The sequence below is a fragment of the Lepisosteus platostomus genome, chromosome 25 (genome assembly GCF_059453375.1).
Source record: "Lepisosteus platostomus isolate fLepPlt1 chromosome 25, fLepPlt1.hap1, whole genome shotgun sequence".
Taxonomy (NCBI): Eukaryota; Metazoa; Chordata; class Actinopteri; order Semionotiformes; family Lepisosteidae; genus Lepisosteus; species Lepisosteus platostomus.
The window spans coordinates 4524227-4544098 of record NC_142635.1 but is presented as its reverse complement, the minus strand read 5'-3'; the positions used below and the strand labels follow the sequence as shown (position 1 = coordinate 4544098).

Genomic DNA, 19872 nt, shown 5'->3' with positions numbered 1-19872 from the left:
CGTTACTTCATTAGAGGCTCAGTCAAAAGTATGGAGTGGAATCAAACTCCAACATACTGTACTTGTGTCTGAAAGATTGTGTTTTCAAAGAGGGGACGGTCAGCCTCAGGATCCAGTCCGGGTTTTAGGCATTTCTCAATAATTAAAAGCCGGAAGCCTGGTTTGATTAATATCGCGTCAGCTTTCAATTGCTCTCCTTTAAAAATTGTTCTGGCAGCTAGAGCGCGTCTTTGTGTTTAAATAGCGACTTTGCACCTGCTATAAGCCAAAACAAAAATCAAGGACGTTTTGTTTAATTTGGGTAGTAGAATTCCGGACAAACGTTTGTTTAGTTTACACATTAGTTGATCACATTAGTTGAACACAATTTGCACACAGTGAGAGGAAGGGGGGTGAAAGGAGAGCAAGTGCTCTGTGCAGTTTTGATATCATATCCCCTCACCTCTTTCTTGCCCTCTGCTGACATGGATTCACAGGGTACTTCCTGTGTCGTGTAAATCGGTTTCATATCGGAGGCAGGAAATTGATTCTCACTGCATAGTGAGAATTGGTGCAGCGATGCACCGTGTCCTCATAACCTATGATATGATAAACTACAGTTTGTACTGAGTGGTGCATCGAGAATACAGGTTTGTCTTTCTATAGTATGCTATGATGTGATGCTATTTCTTTAAAAAAATGAGAAGAAAACATTGAAACGTCAGGTACAGGGTGACAGCAGACACAGGCGGACCACATTAAGCACCAATGGGATCTCAGGACAAACGGAAAATTTGTAATTAACATAATCTATGTTCCAAGAACTCATTTCAGTGCAGAGCACCCAGAGGAAGCCACAAGAACATGGGGAGAATGTACAAACCCCACACAGACAGCACCCCAGGAATTGAACCCAGAGCCACAGTTCTGTGAGGCAGCAACTGTAGTTCAAGTTCAAGTTTACGTGTCACTCCAGCCATATACAAGTATACAGAGGAGCGAGATATCGGTCTCCAGGTCTATGGTGCGAATACAGACAAGGCACCGACAAGACAATGCTATAGACAATGTAGACATAGACATTTCTGACAAAGTACAAGGTACAGGGTACATAAAGAGCAAGGTGCTTAGTGTCATTTACTTTACAGGATTGTGCAAAGAATATATCAGACAGTATGCCTGACAATAGGCAAAAAGACCTACTGTAGCTTAAAAATATGGAATGCTTCACGAATCTGAACTGCCCCTCTGTACGTTCGGTCCTTCAAGATGAGGTTCAGCACGATCAGTTGATTTAAATGACCCAATGGGCAGAAGTGATTTGATTAAACGAGGAGGGTTTTGTTTTCTTTTTCACAAGAAAAAGAAAACAGTTCACAGAGGTCAACATGGTTTAGACAAGAAAATAAATTTTGTAAGATAAATCAATAAGTCCATTCTTCAAAGTATTTCTCCCGAAAACATATTATGAGCTTTTATACCTATGACCGGCCTAGCTCTCCTCAGGCATCTTATGGACAAGCTACTATGAAAAAAAAAACGTTTTATTTTGCACTTACAACCATGCCCTTTGTCAAGGTGTGTAACTGCTGATATCCGGACTAAGGCTGTAGATTGGGGTGCCTGTAGTTTTAAATAGGGGAGCAACAGAATAGATAAAACAGGAGGAGCTGAACCCCAGAAAAGGTTGACTGGTGCCTCTTGATCTGTTGCAACTGGTGAGGCCACAATCACAGATGCCATTGAAAAGAAGGGCACTAACCAAACAGAGTAAGAAGAAATTAGACTGGAATACAGAAGACTTCAACTTCAAGTGCATACTTTCTTAAAACAGTAAAGACTGAGAATAAGTCTTCTTAATTAAGGCTGATAAGAATGTATACAACAAAAGGAAAAGATTAATCGAGGTAAACTACAGAAACCCTTTTAATTAAAAATACTTATATACAGAATCATCGTAGAACCCTTCTGCCAAATAGGCCTACAGGTATCGGTTAATAGTCTTGGCAAAACCAACAAATGTGAAATTATGCATTCTATATTATATACATATATTATTTATGCATTCTTATAAGAATAAGAGGCTGCATAAAATTACACAGGTTTCTGATATACAGTACTAGCATGAAAGACATAAAATATTACAGTAAACTGCCCCCTCATATTCCTTGCCCCATAATCCTTTCTCTGTACATAAGGCACAGCCTAGAAACATGTGATGGTCAGTCTATCACAATCAAGCAAGACATGAATTAGCCCCTCTCCGCATGCTCAGCCCACATTTTGCTTTTTTCAGGGAATTTTTATATATCATATATCAAGGTCACACAGCTGTAGTCGTCACCATGGGATCCTGCAGTGGCTGCACACAGCGGAGAGTCTAAGGAGACAGGGGCAGGGAGCTGCCTTCACAGATCCTGGACTTTTTCTTACTACAGTCCTGATCGTTCCAGTTCTTCAGGCCGATTGCCTTATCAGCAGAAGCCAAACAGGCCGTATTGTTTTGGAAATTACCAGGCTGATTTTGGATCCAGTACCTGAAACACAGCAGTAAGACGGTTACGGCGTATAAACACTCACACAGCCCATCAGCGTCACAGAGGAAAGGCTGAGACACTGTTAGTGCTACATTTCCCTCAGTCCAGCCGATAGAGGACACTGCTAGTGCCATTGCTATCCATCACCTGTCCGAAATGTCAGGATCAGGGTGTGTTCAGACAGGGGTAAGTCAACGACAGCACCTTCCACTGCTCTTACCATTCAATGGGTTGAGTGCCGTCCACCCAGATCCAGGTCCCCTTTCCAGCTGCATCACTCAGTCCCATCCAGTATTCCCGTCTTTTCATGTGTTTTGTGACAAACTCCTGAGCACAAGACAGAATCACACATCTTGGCCACAAATAAAGAGGCAGAATCCAAAGAGGTATCCTGGATCATTCAGCCACTAGCAACCAAATGGTGGTTCTAACACTACTTACTGTGTACCATATGAATACAACCAGCTGAAAGGGCTCCTTTGGGCTGTATCCAAGGAGAAGCAGGTTTTTCTGCTCTCTCCTGCTGAACATTCACTCTACAAGCCTACAGGTTCTGTGCCTCTTCACTAAAATTAAGAAAAGGTCCTGAGCTACAGCTCAAATGGCCATACTGTTTGCGGCTTTCACTCAGTCAGTGACGTTCACCATTGTGAACTTCAACAATACCGTCATGTTGTAAAGGGTCACATTAGATTTCAGGATATGACCACATAAACGGAGGGGGGTCGTGCCACTTTTTAATGTTATAGGAGTGGAGTTTTCCCTATCCAGAAAGCAGTATAATTAGCATAATAACTGGCAGACAAAAATCTTTATGAGAGCAAGATTAAGATCCAGGGTCTCCAATTTGTTTGAGAATGATGACTCGTTGTCTTTCCATTCCTTTTTTAATTGTTTTTATTTTGTTCCACAAATGTTGTTTTGGTCCCTGTGAGTAGTTAGTGTAGCAGTTTAAGAACACACAACCTCCTACCTGTTCCCCTCTGCTGTCTATAGCCACCAGGTCAGCTCCCTGCTTCCTGCAGGCAGTACGACTGTCATTCCAGTTCAGTTTATCAGTAGAGAAGTAGTAACACTTGTGGCTGAAGAGCTCCCAGCCCCAAGGACAAGGTCTACACTCTTTCACTGCAGAGTAAGAACAGACAGCAGCTCATATCAGTACAGTTCTCTCTCCAGCACGGTGCATCAGCCCAACACATTTCTTCACTGTAGAAGAGTCACAGATTAAGCGTTCTTCAGAAAATCAATGCAACTGTATGGTTATATTTCATCTTTTTTCTAGTATTTAATTTTTGCAAATCATTCACAATATCAAGATGGTACATATTTGAGTTAAATCACATTGTAATTAGTAGCATAGCCCCTGACTTATCTTGTTTCCCTGTGACTGACACAGTCCTCAGGTGAGAACAGGCCTCATCAAGAAGCACTGCCCTCATGTTACAGTTTCTTTATAAACAGTGTCTCCTCCCTGTAATAACCTGAGACACACATACTATCAAACCCCTGTGCCAAGGCGGAATAACAGCTGATATCTGTTTGTAATATCTGATATCTGAAACTGAGGTTTTAGTTGAGGTCGCCTGTGATTTCAAAAGATGGAACAACAGAGTAAGAGAAGGAAGGACAGAACCTTATGCTGCTTATTTTACTGTAATCAGCTGCTGCTGACAGATACTGCTCATAATGAAGACTCTAGCTGACATTTCAAATACATCAAAACGTTACACTGAAACAGAGGACACTTCAAACTTAGTGCAAATCAAACAATGCACAAGTAAAGCTTCAAATTATTCTCATGAATTCAGTAAGTAATACAGAAAACAACTTTATTAACAGTGGAAAATACTGTACCCAAAAGCCCTCTTTTAAAATGCTGAACTTCAGGTAACAGTACATTCAACTGCACATTTCCTTCCATTGTATTTCCAAAAATCTCATTTTTAAGAAGTCCTTCATGGTCAGCTTTTCTTTCCTGCAGTACAATCGGCAGGATTTATGTGAAAGTGTGATCCAGGAGTGGAGAGCCCATTTGAGTCAGGGAGTTGCCCAGAGCTGCGTGTGACAGGGACAGGAGGGGGCAGGGATCACGCATGCTGCAGCTGTGGAACAGACGGCTTGCAGGCTCGTGAGCCGAGTACCACACACAGAGAATTTAGGGCTGCAACTGGCCAGGGACCTGGAGTGTGGCAAATAATCCTGGGGAGTCAAGACAGAGGTCCCAAATGCAAATGCAAATGAACAATAAAATTAATAATAATAATAATAATAATAATAATAATAATAATAATAATAATAATTATGAAGTGCTTTACAGATAATGGTACCAATGTGTTGCCCCCACCTGGATGATGCAACGGCAGCCATTATACACCAGTCCACTCACCACACATCAGCTCTCAGTGGGGAGGAGAACAGAGTGATGAAGCCAGTTCAGAGATGGGGATTATTAGGAGGCCATGATTGGTAAGGGCTGATGGGTTTTTTTTCCCCCCCCAGGACACTGGGGAACACCCCTACTCTTTTCTAGAAATGCCCTGGGATTTTTAATGGCCACAGAAAGTCAGGCCCTTGGATTTATATCTCATCTGAAGGCTGGCGCCTCTCCCCAGTATAGTATTCCCATCATTAGGGACATTAGGACTCACAACAGAATTCAGGATGACCACTCCCTACTGGCCCCGCTAACACCTCTTCCAGCAGCGACCTTAGTTTTTCCCAGGAGGTCTCGCATCCATGTACTGGCCAGGCTCACACCTGCTGAGCTTCAGTGGGGAGGCCAGCTGTGAGATGCATGATGATGTAGCTGCTGGCATATGAGAACATCCTCCTCTCTCCTCCTAGACTCCCTCCTACAAAACTCCATGCTCTGCTCCCTGCTCTGAAACGCTCTCCTCTGTCCTGCAAGACGCCTTCCTTTCTCCTCCAAACACCTTGGGGTCTGTTGAGCACAGTGCATGGAGGTCTGTAGGACAGAGGAGGGATGAGGATGTTCTAATGTGGACACTGCATGACATAGCCCTGAGCCCTGAGTATTTACAGTATACCGAGGAACACCTGAAACGTGTGCGGTTGTAACCGAATCTCCAGCTGGATTAGATTCAGGCAGCAGCTAGAGATGGCAGCCAGGTAAAGTGAAGGGCAAATCCACCGGTTACAAAATAAAATATTCCATATTGAAAAGATTCGTTTGGAAGGCTTGTACAAATGTCTGTAGGTAAAGCTAATAAAAGTAAAAAAGGACGTTGACTATTCCAGCACAACCAGGATTTGACCTTGTCAACTAGTTTGGAATCATTTAAACACCTATAGATGGTTTGACACAAACAGGGTTATTTAAGAAGTCGTGAAGAGCAATGTGTTCCCAATACACTGTTTCTCAGTTACTTTACAGCCTGACCATGAAAAGACAACTAGGAATGGGATTAATGGTGTCAGCTCACCCAGTGTTTTTTGGTCTGTGATAGAGCAGTACTGATCCACAGGAAAGTGCCTTCTCAGCTCAGTGATCACAGACCGGAGTTTTCTTGTGTCTTTCTGCAGCTCCTCTTTGACTACAGTCAGGTTGCTGTAGCCTGCAGACAGGTTTCTATAGTCCACCTGTAGCTTGTCATGGGCTGCAGTCAGGTTCCTGAAATCCTTTAGTAACCTTTCATTGGCTCCAGTCAGGTTCCTGATGTCCTCCTGTAACTTGTCTTTGGGTGCAGTCAGATTGCTGTAGTTCATTCTCAATTGATCCTGGCCCTTCAGCTCACCATTATCTGTAAAGATAAATATTCAGTTATTGCAATGTCTCAAAACACAAATATCATCTCCTATACTTCCCTCTTGGAGCATCTTGATTAATGAGACAGAAGCTGTCATCTTACAAGCCTAAATCATCTAGTAACCCAATCGCTTCTCATCAGCTTTTGTATATCAGCGCTGTATTTGTTTTCATTGACCAATTACTGAATATGAATAGTAGTGAACAGTGAAAGTAGTGAAAGGAATCAAAGTTAATTTTGAGGGCCTACCTCATTCTCCCTACTGTTCTGTTTTGTAGAACCGCTGATGTCATTAACATATTAAGATAAGATGAGATAAGATCACTTTATTAGCCATATACAATTTCTTGCATTAGAAATTTGTCTTTTCGCATACCCCTGCTTGCTCTCCATGAGACACCAAGACACGGAGAGAGAAGTTAGGGGTCAGAGTGCAGGGTCAGCCATTTATACAGCGCCCCTGGAGCAGCTGGGGTTAAGGGCCTTGCTCAGGGGCCCAACGGAGTAGGGTTCCTCTGCTGGCCGTGGAATTTGAAACGGCAACCTTCCAGCCACAGGTGCAAATCCTTAGCCACAGTGCCACCACTCTGCCCTGATTATCATTATCAATACATTATAATTTGACATCAGAGAGAAACCCACACAACACTTCAGTCTATGACTCCAGAATATATAAGGAACACATTTAGGAACCCACTGTAAAGGATCACTACACATCAAAACTAGAATTAGTCATATTGCAAGCTAAACACATGCTGTTACACTTACAGGAGAAAAACAGGGCTATGACGACAATCACTAAGACAGGACAAAGGAACCCCAGACACACTGCAGCCAGTCTATAGGGAAGAGGGATGGGTGGAGCTTTCACTGTGGACACAAAAACAAGAGAAATGCTATCTGGTCATAAGTGGAGATCCATAAGGTTCAGTGTTGGAAACATTAGGGTTTCCTTATAGAAATGATAGAGTACCACCATCAAATCTAATATATTTTCCCATGATGAAATGCAACATGACAATGCTAAGGTGATCTGCCCAAACCTGGATACAGCTCTGTTAGATCAGCTACAAAGTCACGTACTATAAAATAATCAAGATCACATGGGATAACTCTTAAAAAAAGTCATTTCTTCTGAAAGCCTAGTGCATAATGTCAAAATTGGGATTGATAGTATCCAAAACTACATGAAATGTGGACCCAGTAAAATGAGACAGATCATTGATCGGATCATTGTGCAACTTGCTACTGTATTGCCATCACAGTGTAGGTCTTTCCCTCACTGCCTAGATCATAGCAGCACAGCTCATTCACACTTCATTACTACTGCATGATAACACTTACTGTATTACTTAACAGGGGAAAAGTACCTTTTGGGTTTATTCTAAGTGTTGAAGGAGCTGTACTACAGCATGACATTAAAATAAAATACCAATGAAGTACTGCAGAATTCAAATTAGATCACAATAATCCAATATCAATAATCTACTGTGATGGAGCCACACCCACCTCACAGCTCTGTGTCTGACCAAGACAATTTCATATGCATTGGAAGAAAAAAAGACCCATGACTGACCTGGTGGTCTGGGAGGAGGTGCTATCTGGGCTGAGGGAGATCTTCCCATCTTCACCTCTTCATAGGTTGCTTCATCCTGTTTCACTAACCCAGAGAGACCTAGGGATTTAACACACGTATCATTTCTGAAGAACATGAATACAATATAGGCTCATAAATAGGAATACCTTAAAAGGCCTTTCATTTGCACAGCATTACTATTTTTAACCCCAGTAGATGCTGAAACGTCAGTTCTTACATTGACAGCCTTGAGATTACAGTAATCTAACCTTCCTTGTGCTAATTCCCAAACAATACTTCAGGAACTATAACTATTGAATTTAATAAACTGGGTGAGCCACACAAAGCTTTAAATGGCACAGTTCCTTCTTATATTATTGATTTATTAGATGACTATTGTGGTGATTTGCTGACTTGACTTTGTCTGGGTGCTTCTACAGTCATGCCCAGATTTTCAAATTCCCTGCCAAATACTACAAGGAATTCCAAATCGCCAGTGAAGCTCAAAAGCTCATTTATAGACCCACTTAAGCTTAGATTGCACCTCAATTTGAAAATGTAAGATTCTTATTATAGATATTAGCTGCAAGTTGACTCTTTTGTTGCAGAAGACAATGCTTAAGAGCCAAGATAAGAGGAACACTGATATCATGGGCAAAAACCATTGTTCACTTCCTGTAAAAACTCCTTCTCTGGCTGGGCAGTAAGAGTAAAATTATCTTGCTGAGGAAGACTGAACTCTCTCCACAGACAGAGCACTAGGGTGGAAGACGAGGAAGGCAACAAGAAAGATCAGATCAGAACTTGATCAGACATGGACACTACCAATCTGTCTAGGACCTTTAACAACATTGTCCTTTGTTGTTAGATAGAAAAATGTGATGTTTACTACACTGCAGTGTTTCCCCTGTGGTCAGTCACCATAGTAACCTGCACACTTCTTTGAGAAACCACACAGTGACCACAAGTGTTTCAAAATACTGTATACTACGCAAATTTGAAAATTACTAAGCACAATAGTTGCAAAGCTCCAAAAAACAAACTTGAAAACATACCTGGGTAAAAATGCAATTAGCAGGTTATTATTAAAAAAGCTAACAATAAAACTGCAAAATTCAAATTGGGTTGCATTAATACAATATTGATATGTACTGTAAGGGAGTCACACCCACCTCTGCTTGTCTATCAAGGAAACAGTTTCTATTTCATTGTAAGAAAAAGACTTATGACTGACCTGGTGCTCCAGGATGAGGTGCTGTCTGGGCTGTTGGAGATCTTGCCATCTTCACCTCTGCATAGGTCACCTCATCCTGTTTCACTGACAGGGACAGGGCTCCAGTAATTTATCACACATATTCATATCATTTCTGGAGTGCAAGAGGACTGCACTGAGGAAGCTCTTCAGACTGGGTTTATTGCAATATAATGATAGCTTCATCAAGCCAAGATCCATCAAGCCACGATTTTTCCAGGATCGCATTGTACGAATGTGCTTTTCCATCAACATATAATGTATTGGAGCCATTTCTGTCCAGATCTCCACAGCAGCCGAAGACAGAAACAGCTCCTGTCAGTTCACTGGATGCCCTACTAAAACCAGTTGATTCTAGAGGCCTCCTTCTTTTTCATGAGCTGCATTAGCAATGTTTCTACAGTAATTTCATCAAAGGGTTAACCCTGCAGTCTTTATAAATTCCATTCTGGACCTAGAATTATTGGTATGTGGTGAGCCGCATGGCTTTGTTTTACTACTTTTATGATTAAACATACTGTATGCTTATTGCAGAAACTGTCCACACAGGCACGTGTGTCAGGCGTCAAATTACCCTCAAAGGCCTTTTCGTTGGCACGGTATGACCATTTCTGACCTTAGCAGATGCTGAAAGGACAGTTTCTGCAACGATCACTTCAAGACTACTGTACATGATGGCTGCAGTTTGAGTAACTAGAAAGTAATCAAACATTTCTTTCTGGTATTCTCCCAACAATACATCAAGGAGGATCCCCATGTAAGAATGTAGTCAATTATGTTATGGCACAATCTTATATTATGCTTCTGTCACTGATTATCTATCACATTTACTGTAAATTTGATATTTCATTTTTACATTCCCGATTTGCTTCCTGCTTTCTGCTTGCAGTTTTCACTCCTGTGAGGCTGACTTAATGGCTCGACCAAACTTTGCTTTGCTCTGATAGCGCTGTCATGGATTTGGTTTGGACATCATCAAACACCTGTAAGAATTAGCTTCGATTGTGAAGATAATTGTTTGGACTTTTAAAACAGTTGGCCAGTGTTACACTGAACTACAAGCGAACATTCCTCTACCGTGGAAACTCATCTAGTAACAAAGTTCCACTGCAACTGAAAGATCAGATTAAAAAATGAGAATCTGGCAATGGTTTGGTTCAGGCTGAACAATGTCTTTGCCAACACTGAACAGATGGTGGCAACCAGCACTGAAATGGCAAGACTGACATGACTTTAATTCAAACTTCAGTTTGCCAAGTAATAGTAATCGAGAGCTTATCCCATTCATGTAGGGTGCAAGTGGGATGAGCAAGTCACAGGTTGACTTTAGGAGATTGGAGGAAACTAGATAAGACTGTACAGCTCATGAACACTGAAGGAAAGAGAAAAGATAATACAATACTTCAGCACGTGAGCACTGCCAGAGACTTTAAAAGGATAATACAAATCCTGCAGCATATTAACACTTCTCAGCAAGAGGATAATGCAGATTCTAATGCATGTGAAAACTGACGAGAGAGAGGATAATACAAACCCCTAACAAAGCACACAGGGAAGGCACTATAGACCATACAGAGAAAAGAGATGAACAAACAGTGACTGGACACTTCAAGAGAGTGACACTGCACCGAGACTCACCGGATAGTCCAGGACTGCGACTTTTAGAAAATGTTAGATTAGAATAGCAAACTTCCTCCGCCATTAAGACTGATTGAGACACAAGCACCGGTAGCAGGACCGAACACACTGAAACTCTCTTTCTCAGTGGTCAGAAAGGACGGACTGAAAGGTTCACACAGATGTAGGAACAGGAAGAGAGAAAGAGTATTCTGTCTGTCTGGTTTACACACAGTAATACCCTTTTCCTTTCTACTTTTCCTCTCTGCTTCTCCTTTTCAGCAAGATGTGAAACAGCAAAGAGATAATGGCATCTGAGCACAATCCCGATACCTGAGTACATATACAAAAGACAGTTCCAGTAATATATACACCTATAACATGTTTTGGCCCTACAAAACAGCTCAGGTGGGTTAAAATTCAGAAACACTCCGCAAAGACTTCTATCTCCATCCTGCTCCCTGCTTTGTTGCAATATGTTGCTTTACAGGTTGGTTCAATACTTGTTCCACAGTTGAACAGTCTTTCAGTATTTTTTTTCATCTTGCTTTTTTATACACGCTTTTGGATGTTTATAATCTTTGTGTCTTAAAGCTTGGTAATTGTTTTAGACCTTTGAGAAGTCATTTCTGACAGCAGCAGATAAGAATGTCTGTGAGCAGGGGAGAGGATCGGGGCCAGATTTTGGTGTCCGTAGGCCCTAGGCACTTTCACTCCAAAATGTGCAAAAAGAGGTGTAAAATGACATCGATGGACATGATCCATATTAAACTATTCGAATGCTAAGCCACGTGATTGATGGAGCGAGTCGAGCACCTTTCACTTCAATACTTCTAGTTTCTAGAACAGCCGCTAGAGAGTGTACGATTATTGATTTGGAGCAGCTAGAGTCAATCGCAAGCGTGCTGTTTCAGCTCATTTTTTCATTAGTCACTAGTGTTTCCCTCTTTTGTAGGCCCTTAAAATTTCATAGACCCCAGGCAATGTGCCTGCAGTGCCGAATGGGAAATCCGGCTGGACCCTCAACGTACGACCGGCCCTAGGCGTAGGTGATCTAGAGCCCCAAGGCTACCAGCCCCCTCAATGTGCAACACAACACATTTGTAATAGTACTGTTTATAAATTCCTTATGTACTTAATTCCTGTTTAGAATGTCTTTTTTATTAAAGTTTCCCATCTGCCCAGCCTTACTGATCTCACCTCCCTTGTTACTGAGTGCACTTGGTTTTTCTCTTCTTACTTAATTTCATATCTCTTTCTGCAATTCCTTTCTGCACAGGTTTCAACGCAGTAACTTGTAAGTGTAGGATTTGCTACGCTGTGAAAGTAACAGAGCTCCTGTTTATCATTATGCATTGCTAGTAAAGCTCCTTTTTATTACTTTCAAGGTTAAAATGCCATCTTTTGTATGACCTGAGTTCTTGTTCATTAGTTGAATTCTTCCAAGCTGGTTAATAAACGTTTTCTAGTTACATCATTCTTATATTTCGTTGTTCTAAGTAGTAAAAGAAGTAGTAAAAGAAGTTTGGGGTGGGAGCTGATAATAATCGTGTTTTGGAGGGACCCTTTTTCATGGTGTGGCCCAGGGTCCCCAAAGACTGAAGTGAAAGTGAGAAACTGAATCTTGTGGTGAGACTCTGACTGAAAGGTCTGCTCCGGCAGGAGATTATGTAAGAATGAAAGCCCCTCAGGGGGATTTAGTGCAACAGACAGCTTGTTCTAGGAGTGGGCGAAAGCTCAGCTGTGTGAACCGGGTCTCAAGGGGCGACTAGAACAGACTTGTAGTGCTTCTTATGGGGCTCGTGTACAGACTCCTGGTTAACACAGTCATGCTGTGAGACTTAGTGTATTTGCTGAAGGTTTAAGTTTCAGGGACGGTCGTCTAGGAGAAAAGAGATAATAACCAAACCTTTCCAGTACTTTTACCTTAAGCATGGAGGGATGTTATTTACATAACTAACATAAGCCACATCTGTGTAGAAACTTTTACTTTCAAAATAGTTGGTGTGAGCACATTGTTCCAGTATTTTGAACAATATTTTTCTCCTCCTTAAAGCTCTCACAATATAAAACATGGCATATATCTGAGTTAAATCACATTTTAATCAGCATCTCAGCCTCTGCCTTGTCTAATTACCTGCGATTGAAAAAGCCCTCAGCCCTTTGTCAAAGGTTTATACTTGGTCATATCTGGACTAAGGCTGTAGTTCAGTTTCCTGTTGTTTCTAAAGGGTAAATAAAAGAATAAAACACGAGGATCAGAACTGCAGATATCAAACGTTCTCTCACTGGAATACTGAGGAGCGAGCTAGTGTTTGCAATAACAGCTGGCAAACCTCTAATCACCTGTCATTCAATGCTGGCTGCCACTAAAACATGTTCTGGCAGGAAACCATTATCACCTGTGGACAATCAACACCCACCTCAGGTGGTGCAGAACACTTAAGATCTTCACGTGCAATAGTTTGGGCTCTGGTACAGAGTTTAGATCTGACTCCCTAGCTCTGTTCCCATGTCCCTTTGTGTTTCTCTTCGTTGCTTCCTGAATACTCAACCCTGCCTTTACCATGACCACTTCTCTGCTTTGCCCCTTGGTGCTTTGGATCTGTGCATCTCCCCTGTTATGAACTTTGACTGCTTGTCTCAATTACGATCCCGGAATTCCCTTTGTGCTTTCACTGTCTCTCTGGTTTTGAACCACATTTGCATCTGACCATGATCCCGGACTGTGTTGCCTGCATCACACCGGCCTGCTTCTACACCACGATGTGTGCAGCCGTCCCTCCCCGTTTCAGCTGTCTCTCGTCCAGCACAATGGTTCACTTAGAATCTCGTAGATCTGCTGCTTCACCTTAAGTAGCAGATTATTACTCCAGAGACACACAGCTAATGTTGCTTGGTTTACTGGTATGACTACAATGACAGATTATTTTGAAAAGGACAACAAATAATAAATCACACTGAAAAAAGACAGTTCAGTTTTTCAAATTACATGTATTACATTGTATTACAGTATGAATGTTTCATAATGAGGATGATATTCATAATGTGGTTTCCTTTATGTGTACAAAAGCAGTGTCATTAGCCTTGATGAGGGAGTGTGGGTGTCAGGGCAGGTGTGTCAGTGACACAGACAGGTCACTCAGCTGTAGTCGTCACCATGGGAAGCTGCACACAGTGGAGAGTCTAAGGAGACAGGGGCAGGGAGCTGCCTTCACAGATCCAGAGCATTTTCTTGGCACATTTCACGTCATTCCAGTTATTTAGTGTACCACTACGTGCACTAGTAGCTCCACAGTCCTCGTTAAAAAAATTATCGGGTTGACTGCTTGCCCAGTACCTGAAACACAACAGTTTGATCTTTACATAAACACTCTCATGGCCCAACAGCTTTTTAAAGGAAAGAATTCCCGGAATAATTGCTAGTTTTTACTTAGTACAACAGATTAGATAGATAGATACTGTAGACAGACAGACAGACAGACAGACAGACAGACAGACAGACAGACAGACAGACAGACAGACAGACAGACAGACAGACAGACAGACAGACAGACAGACAATACTTTATTAATCCCGTAGGGAAATTGATGATAGAGAATGCTGGTAGTGCCATCACTGTCCTACATGTGTCAGAATCAATGTCTGCTGTTCAAAGCAGCATCGTCACCTGGTCAGACATGTCTGGTGGCCTTGTGCGTGTCTCCAATTTGTTTGGCAAGACTTAGGCCAATACCAGTACCTTCCAGTGCTCTTACCCTTCAGTCAGTCGAGTGTTGTCCACCCAGATCCAGGTCCTCTCTGCAGCTGCATCACTGATTCCCAGCCAGTGTTCACGTCCTTGAGTGTGCTTGTAGATGAACACCTGAGCAAAAATCACAGAATGCAACACCTGTACTCTTCCTGTTAATCAAGCGTTCTCAAACAAAGCCTCAGAGTCCAATGAAACAAATTCTGGATCAATGAGCTACAAGTCGTCAAATGAATAACACCACAGAAGTCTGTCATACATCCTCTGAGGCCTTATGGAGCAAGGCATTGAAGCTGGCTTCGCCTCTTCTCCCTGTCCTATGTTGGTTACCATGGTAATATAATCAGACTCCTGTATTACTGGGGTGATACACGCCTGCCACAGGTGGTTCAGGTTACTTAAGGTCTGCTTAGATTGTGCTATGATTATGATATAGAATTTGCTTGGAGCCTCTCCAGTGCTTAGTTCCCTAGTTCCTGTGTTTTCAACCCTGTACTTCCCTTGGTTTCCTGACTTAGCTTTGTTCTTTATTTTCCTAATGCACTGCATCAGGCTACTGATTTGGCTTGTTTCTGGACTTAGACTTGGATTTCCTCGGTTCTGTCTTGGTTTCGGGCTCGGTTTTGTCTCTGATTCTGCCCTCAGATGGTGTGCTTCCCTCTCCATTTCCCTTTGCTTGCTGAACACACTGCGCTGGCCACTCAAATCATGCCTGCCTCAGGTGGTTCAGGTTACTTAAGGTCTGCTTAATCAGCTTGCTCAGTCTCTACCGCTCAGCCTGGTTACTCATCTGCTCTGGGGATCACCTCTCAATATCAACGTAATGACATCTCAAGCAGCAGTCATAACTGAATGGGCTCCTTTGGGGTGTAACTTGACGTCCTGGATGAGGAGCAGGGTAGTCTGCTCTGTAATGCTGGTCATTCATTCCACAAGCCTGCGTGTGGTTCCATTCAACAAAAAAGTCTTATAAGACCAGCTGTTGTATGATGCAAAACCACAGGTCAAACTGCAAGAATTTTCAGCATTTCAGAATTTTTTAACCGGGTAGTAATATTCTCAATCATGAGCACCAACATTACTGTGATGTTAAATGGAATCACTTTTTTTTGGGGTGTTTCTGATGTATAAGTGTTCTGTATATTTCTTTGGTTTTGTAACATTATGATTTTAGATTCACATTGAGAAAATACAGTTAACGTAGTGGGAAGGAAAAAATAAGGTCTTTGGATTCCAATTTGTTTCAAACTTTTGGCTCACCATCTGTTTGCTCACCATACTTTAAGATAGGACTACTGAAGACTAGTGTTACCTGTTCCTCTCTGCTGTTTATAATCACCAGATCAGCTCCCAGATGCAGCTTCCTGCATGCAGTGCGACTCTCAGTCCAACTCAGTTCATCAGTAGAGAAGAAGTAACACTTGGAGTTGAAGAGCTCCCAGCCTTGAGGGCAAAATCGACACTCTTCATCTGTATAGTAAAAGCAGACAACAACTCATATCAGTACAGCACTCTCTCCAGCACAGTGCATCAACCCATCACACCTCTTCACTGCCGTAGAGTTTGAGATTGGGCTGTCCACTTTGTTTAAGAAGAATTTGAAAAAGATGGTCAGATAGATTTATTTAGAAAGTGAATTTATTTATGGATTTCTCTATTGGTTTTCAAAGTTCAAGCACAGTCAGATCACCCAACATACTAATGATACAAATAAAGAATGATATAAAGACATGAAACAACTCAACCAGACTGCTTTGATCTAGTGCAGTTAAAATCCACAGTAAAGTACTTACTCAGCCTTATGATCATATACTCAAGGTTGTCTCTTTCTTTCTGCAAATTGTCCTTCATTACAGTCAGGTTGCTGTAGCTTGTAGTCAGATTCCTGATGTCCACCTGCAACCTGTGATTGACTGTAGTCAGGTAGTCATTGGATTCCGTCAGATTGCTGTAGCCTGTAAACAGGTTTCTGAAGTCCACCTGCAACTTGTTTTTGGCAGTAGTCAGGTTGCTGTAGTTCTCTCTCAGTTGAACCAGCTCCTTTGTCAACTTCTGAGAACTACCATTGTCTTTGGAAAGAAATATTAATTTACTGTACTTTATATAAACATAAGAACTGTCTCACAGAGCTGTTATGTCATATTTCACTCTCTGCGTTGTGGTATGGTTCAACATCTCTCATAATTCCCTCTGGGAGCATCTAGATTGATGAGACAGGAGTAGTTTTTAATCTTATAAGCCTATAACATTATTCAGTTGTTGAATAATCTCTCAGCACTGCTTGTATATCAGATCTGTGTCTGTCTGCTTGGACTGATTACTGAATATGAGCACAAGCGAATATCTTAAAAACTTCAACTAATGTGTTATGGGACTACCTCATTCTCTCTACTGTTTTGTAAACCAGAACTGCTAATGTTACTATGTTAGTATCAGTGCATGATAGGTTTACAGAAGAAAAAGACCACCACACAGTATTTAGTCCAGTCTATGACTCCAGAGTGTACTCCAAAGTTAGGAATGCATTCAATGTCTATTTCCTTGACAAGACAGCGATACCCAACACATTAAAACTTTAATCGGGTAAACTGCAGCTAAAGACATGCTGTTATACTCACAGTAGATGCTTAGGGCTATAATGGCAATCAGTAAGACAGCACACAGCAGCCCCAGACACACTGCAGCCAGTCTGTAGGGAGTAGGGCTGAGCTGAGCTTTCACTGCAGACAAAAAAATTCAAGAGAAATACTATTGCGTCATAAGTGGAGTTCCACAAGGCTCAGTGCTGGAACCATTGGGATTTCCCTATAGAAATGATAGAGTACCAACTGAAAATCTAGTAAAGTACTGGTGCACGTAACTGGCTCAAGATAGTGTGCAGAGCCAGAAGGCACAGTTCGATTCATTGTTTGTCAGGAAAGGGTCTGACCAGGAAGGCAAGATACACAAGAGAAAGCCAGGGGCTTAGGAATCAAGTGCTAAGCAAGGAGGTACAATAGCTAAAGCTGCTTGAAATAACCTGGTGGAACAAGGTACTGTAAGTGCTGATGTAATTACATGCCAGTAGCATTGATAATTGATAACCTGCCTGATCGTGTTGTCAAGGGAACAAGTTAATAATTAGTAAGTTGATTGATAGCCCGACTGCTGGCTGTGATTTTTCGGATACGTGAATCAGCACTTCTCTGAGAGCAGGTATTACAATTAAACTGTCTTGAAAGGAAGTTAAATCCACCTCAAATTTCTGATAGTCTGACAAGCAAACAATTACTATTTCATTGTAAGAAAAAAAAACTATGACTGACCTGGTGCTCCAGGAGGAGGTGCTGTCTGGGCTGATGGAGCTCTTGCAGTCTTCACCTCTGCATAGGTCACCTCATCCTGTTTCACTGACAGAGAGGGAACCAGAGGTTTCTCCACACAGACATACTGTACCAAACTTGATCACCATGAAATCAAATATGACAAATCTGTGCTGTTTTTTCCCCCACAACAGCACTTTACAAAGCCTTCAGTATGTTCAGAATACAGTCACCCATGTTATGATAAAGTCTTGATCATATTATTCTAATTTCACCAATTATATGTTGAATTTAGAGTCAATTCTTAATTTAAATGGCTCCTTTCAACACTCCCGATTGACGTATTAGTTTGTACTTGGATTTACACGCCTGTGTAGCTGACTTTCTGGCTCTGTGGAACAGTTGTTCTCTGATAGCACTCCCAGAAACTCTGCCAAAAACTGCAAGAAATTCAACCCCTTCCCATTATGTTCAAACTCATCTAAAGGCCAGTCTAGATTAGATTTTTGTTACACCTGCACTTGTGATATTGAATTTGACATTTATAAGAGTAGAGTTGCAGATCCAATCTTGTTACAAGAGAACGCATTTAAGAGTTTAGAGAAGAGGATCACTAAGAGTTCACTTGTGACATTGTTCACTTCCTGTGAAAACCACAGGGGCCACAGGTGGCATTGTACAAATGTACTTTTTTTATATGAAATGAAGTGCGATGCATTTAACACAGTAAGTTCCTTTTACAAAAGGGAAAGAGTGACAGGCAGTTTCAGTCTTATTCTCCCTTGATGTCCATCACTATAACAACATTCAAATGTCTGTTTGAGAACTTCCACAATGATCACATGCTTGGAAATATTACACACCAGACAAGTTTGATGTTTACTGAGTTGCACTGCTGAGGCACTTAAAATAGAGCTGGCCAATGCTACATTGTACTGGACTCTTACTCTACTTACTATTACTTTTCACTTACTTTTACCTTCTGGTATCAAATCTCACCTGATACCAGTTTTTTTTTACTGCAACAGAAAAAAAGTAAGTTTTCAAAATGGTTATCTGGCACTGGTTTTGTTTAGGATGAAAAAATGTCTTTGCCAACGTGGAACAGATAGTAACAAATCTCCACTAATATGACAAGCCTGGGATGAGCATCTCCTTCAGCTTGTTAAGGTCTCCACCCCTTCAGCCATCATCTTATTCCTGGTGAGGGTTGCAGCAATCTAGAGCTTATCCCAGAAATGTTGGGTGAGCATGTGGGATTACAGCCTGCATGGCATGCCAGCTAGTAGCAGGGCGAACACACACAGGAACAACTTAGAGTCACTGGTTAGACTAGACAGCATGTCTCTAGGTAAAAGGAAGAAACAAGAGCAGAGCCCACAGCGCATGGACAATGAAGGACAGAGAGAGAAGAATACGAACCCTTCGGCCAGTGAGCACTGCCTGGAAACAAGGTATAGGACAGCGACAATGGATCGAGACTCACCGTGTGTACCGCGACTGGGGCTTTTGGAAAAAGTCACAGTGGAATAGCAAACGTCCTCAGACATTAAGGCTGATACAATCGCACACACTGACAACAGAACAGAACAGACTGAGCAATCCAGCCTGAGATGGCGACTCTCCTGACTGATCAGAAAGGACTGACAGAGATTAACACAGAAATAGAAACAGGAAGAGAGAAAGAGTGGTAGTGTTCAATTTGTTTGTGGTTGACACATAATAACACCCTTTTTTCCCTCTACACTTGAGACTTATCTGCTTCTCCTTTTTACCACAGCTGTTACTTTTACCACAACAAACAAAAATAATGGCACCTGAGTACAGTTACCTGGGTACCAATTCAGGGTGCAGTGCCAAGGCCTCTTCTATTATGTTCACTACAACAAAATACAGAGACTGTGGAAAATAATGCCGTGGAAAATTGCCACAAGGTAACACAATTAGTAAGTAAGAGATTTCTCAATAGCATGACCTCAGTAAACAGTAAAAAGGGGAAATTACATTTACAATTAGAGTAGAAGTAGAATTAGAGTTAATGAAATCCTAGCTTAAGAGAACAGGACAAAAATTACATTTTAAAAGAAGCCC

At 41.7% G+C, this 19872-nt stretch overlaps 2 protein-coding genes across 2 annotated transcripts; both read right to left on the bottom strand.

Annotated features, from left to right (window-relative positions):
• Nucleotides 1-1852: 1852 nt before the first annotated feature.
• LOC148640821 (uncharacterized) lies at nt 1853-11027 on the bottom strand. Its single transcript, XM_088619029.1, has 8 exons — nt 10750-11027; nt 9094-9177; nt 7860-7958; nt 7052-7153; nt 5960-6277; nt 3490-3641; nt 2737-2843; nt 1853-2516 (listed from the first exon to the last, which is right to left on the bottom strand). Exons 1-8 carry the CDS (start codon nt 10811-10813, stop codon nt 2360-2362), a joined length of 1083 nt encoding a protein of 360 aa, XP_088475155.1. The 5' UTR covers nt 10814-11027; the 3' UTR covers nt 1853-2359.
• A 2675-nt stretch (nt 11028-13702) lies between these two features.
• LOC148640820 (uncharacterized) lies at nt 13703-19414 on the bottom strand. The gene is made up of 7 exons (XM_088619034.1): nt 19268-19414; nt 17785-17868; nt 17098-17199; nt 16273-16548; nt 15792-15949; nt 14487-14593; nt 13703-14068 (listed from the first exon to the last, which is right to left on the bottom strand). The coding sequence occupies exons 1-7, from the start codon at nt 19329-19331 to the stop codon at nt 13915-13917; spliced, it is 945 nt and encodes a 314-aa protein (XP_088475160.1). The 5' UTR covers nt 19332-19414; the 3' UTR covers nt 13703-13914.
• Between the last annotated feature and the right edge of the window lie 458 nt (nt 19415-19872).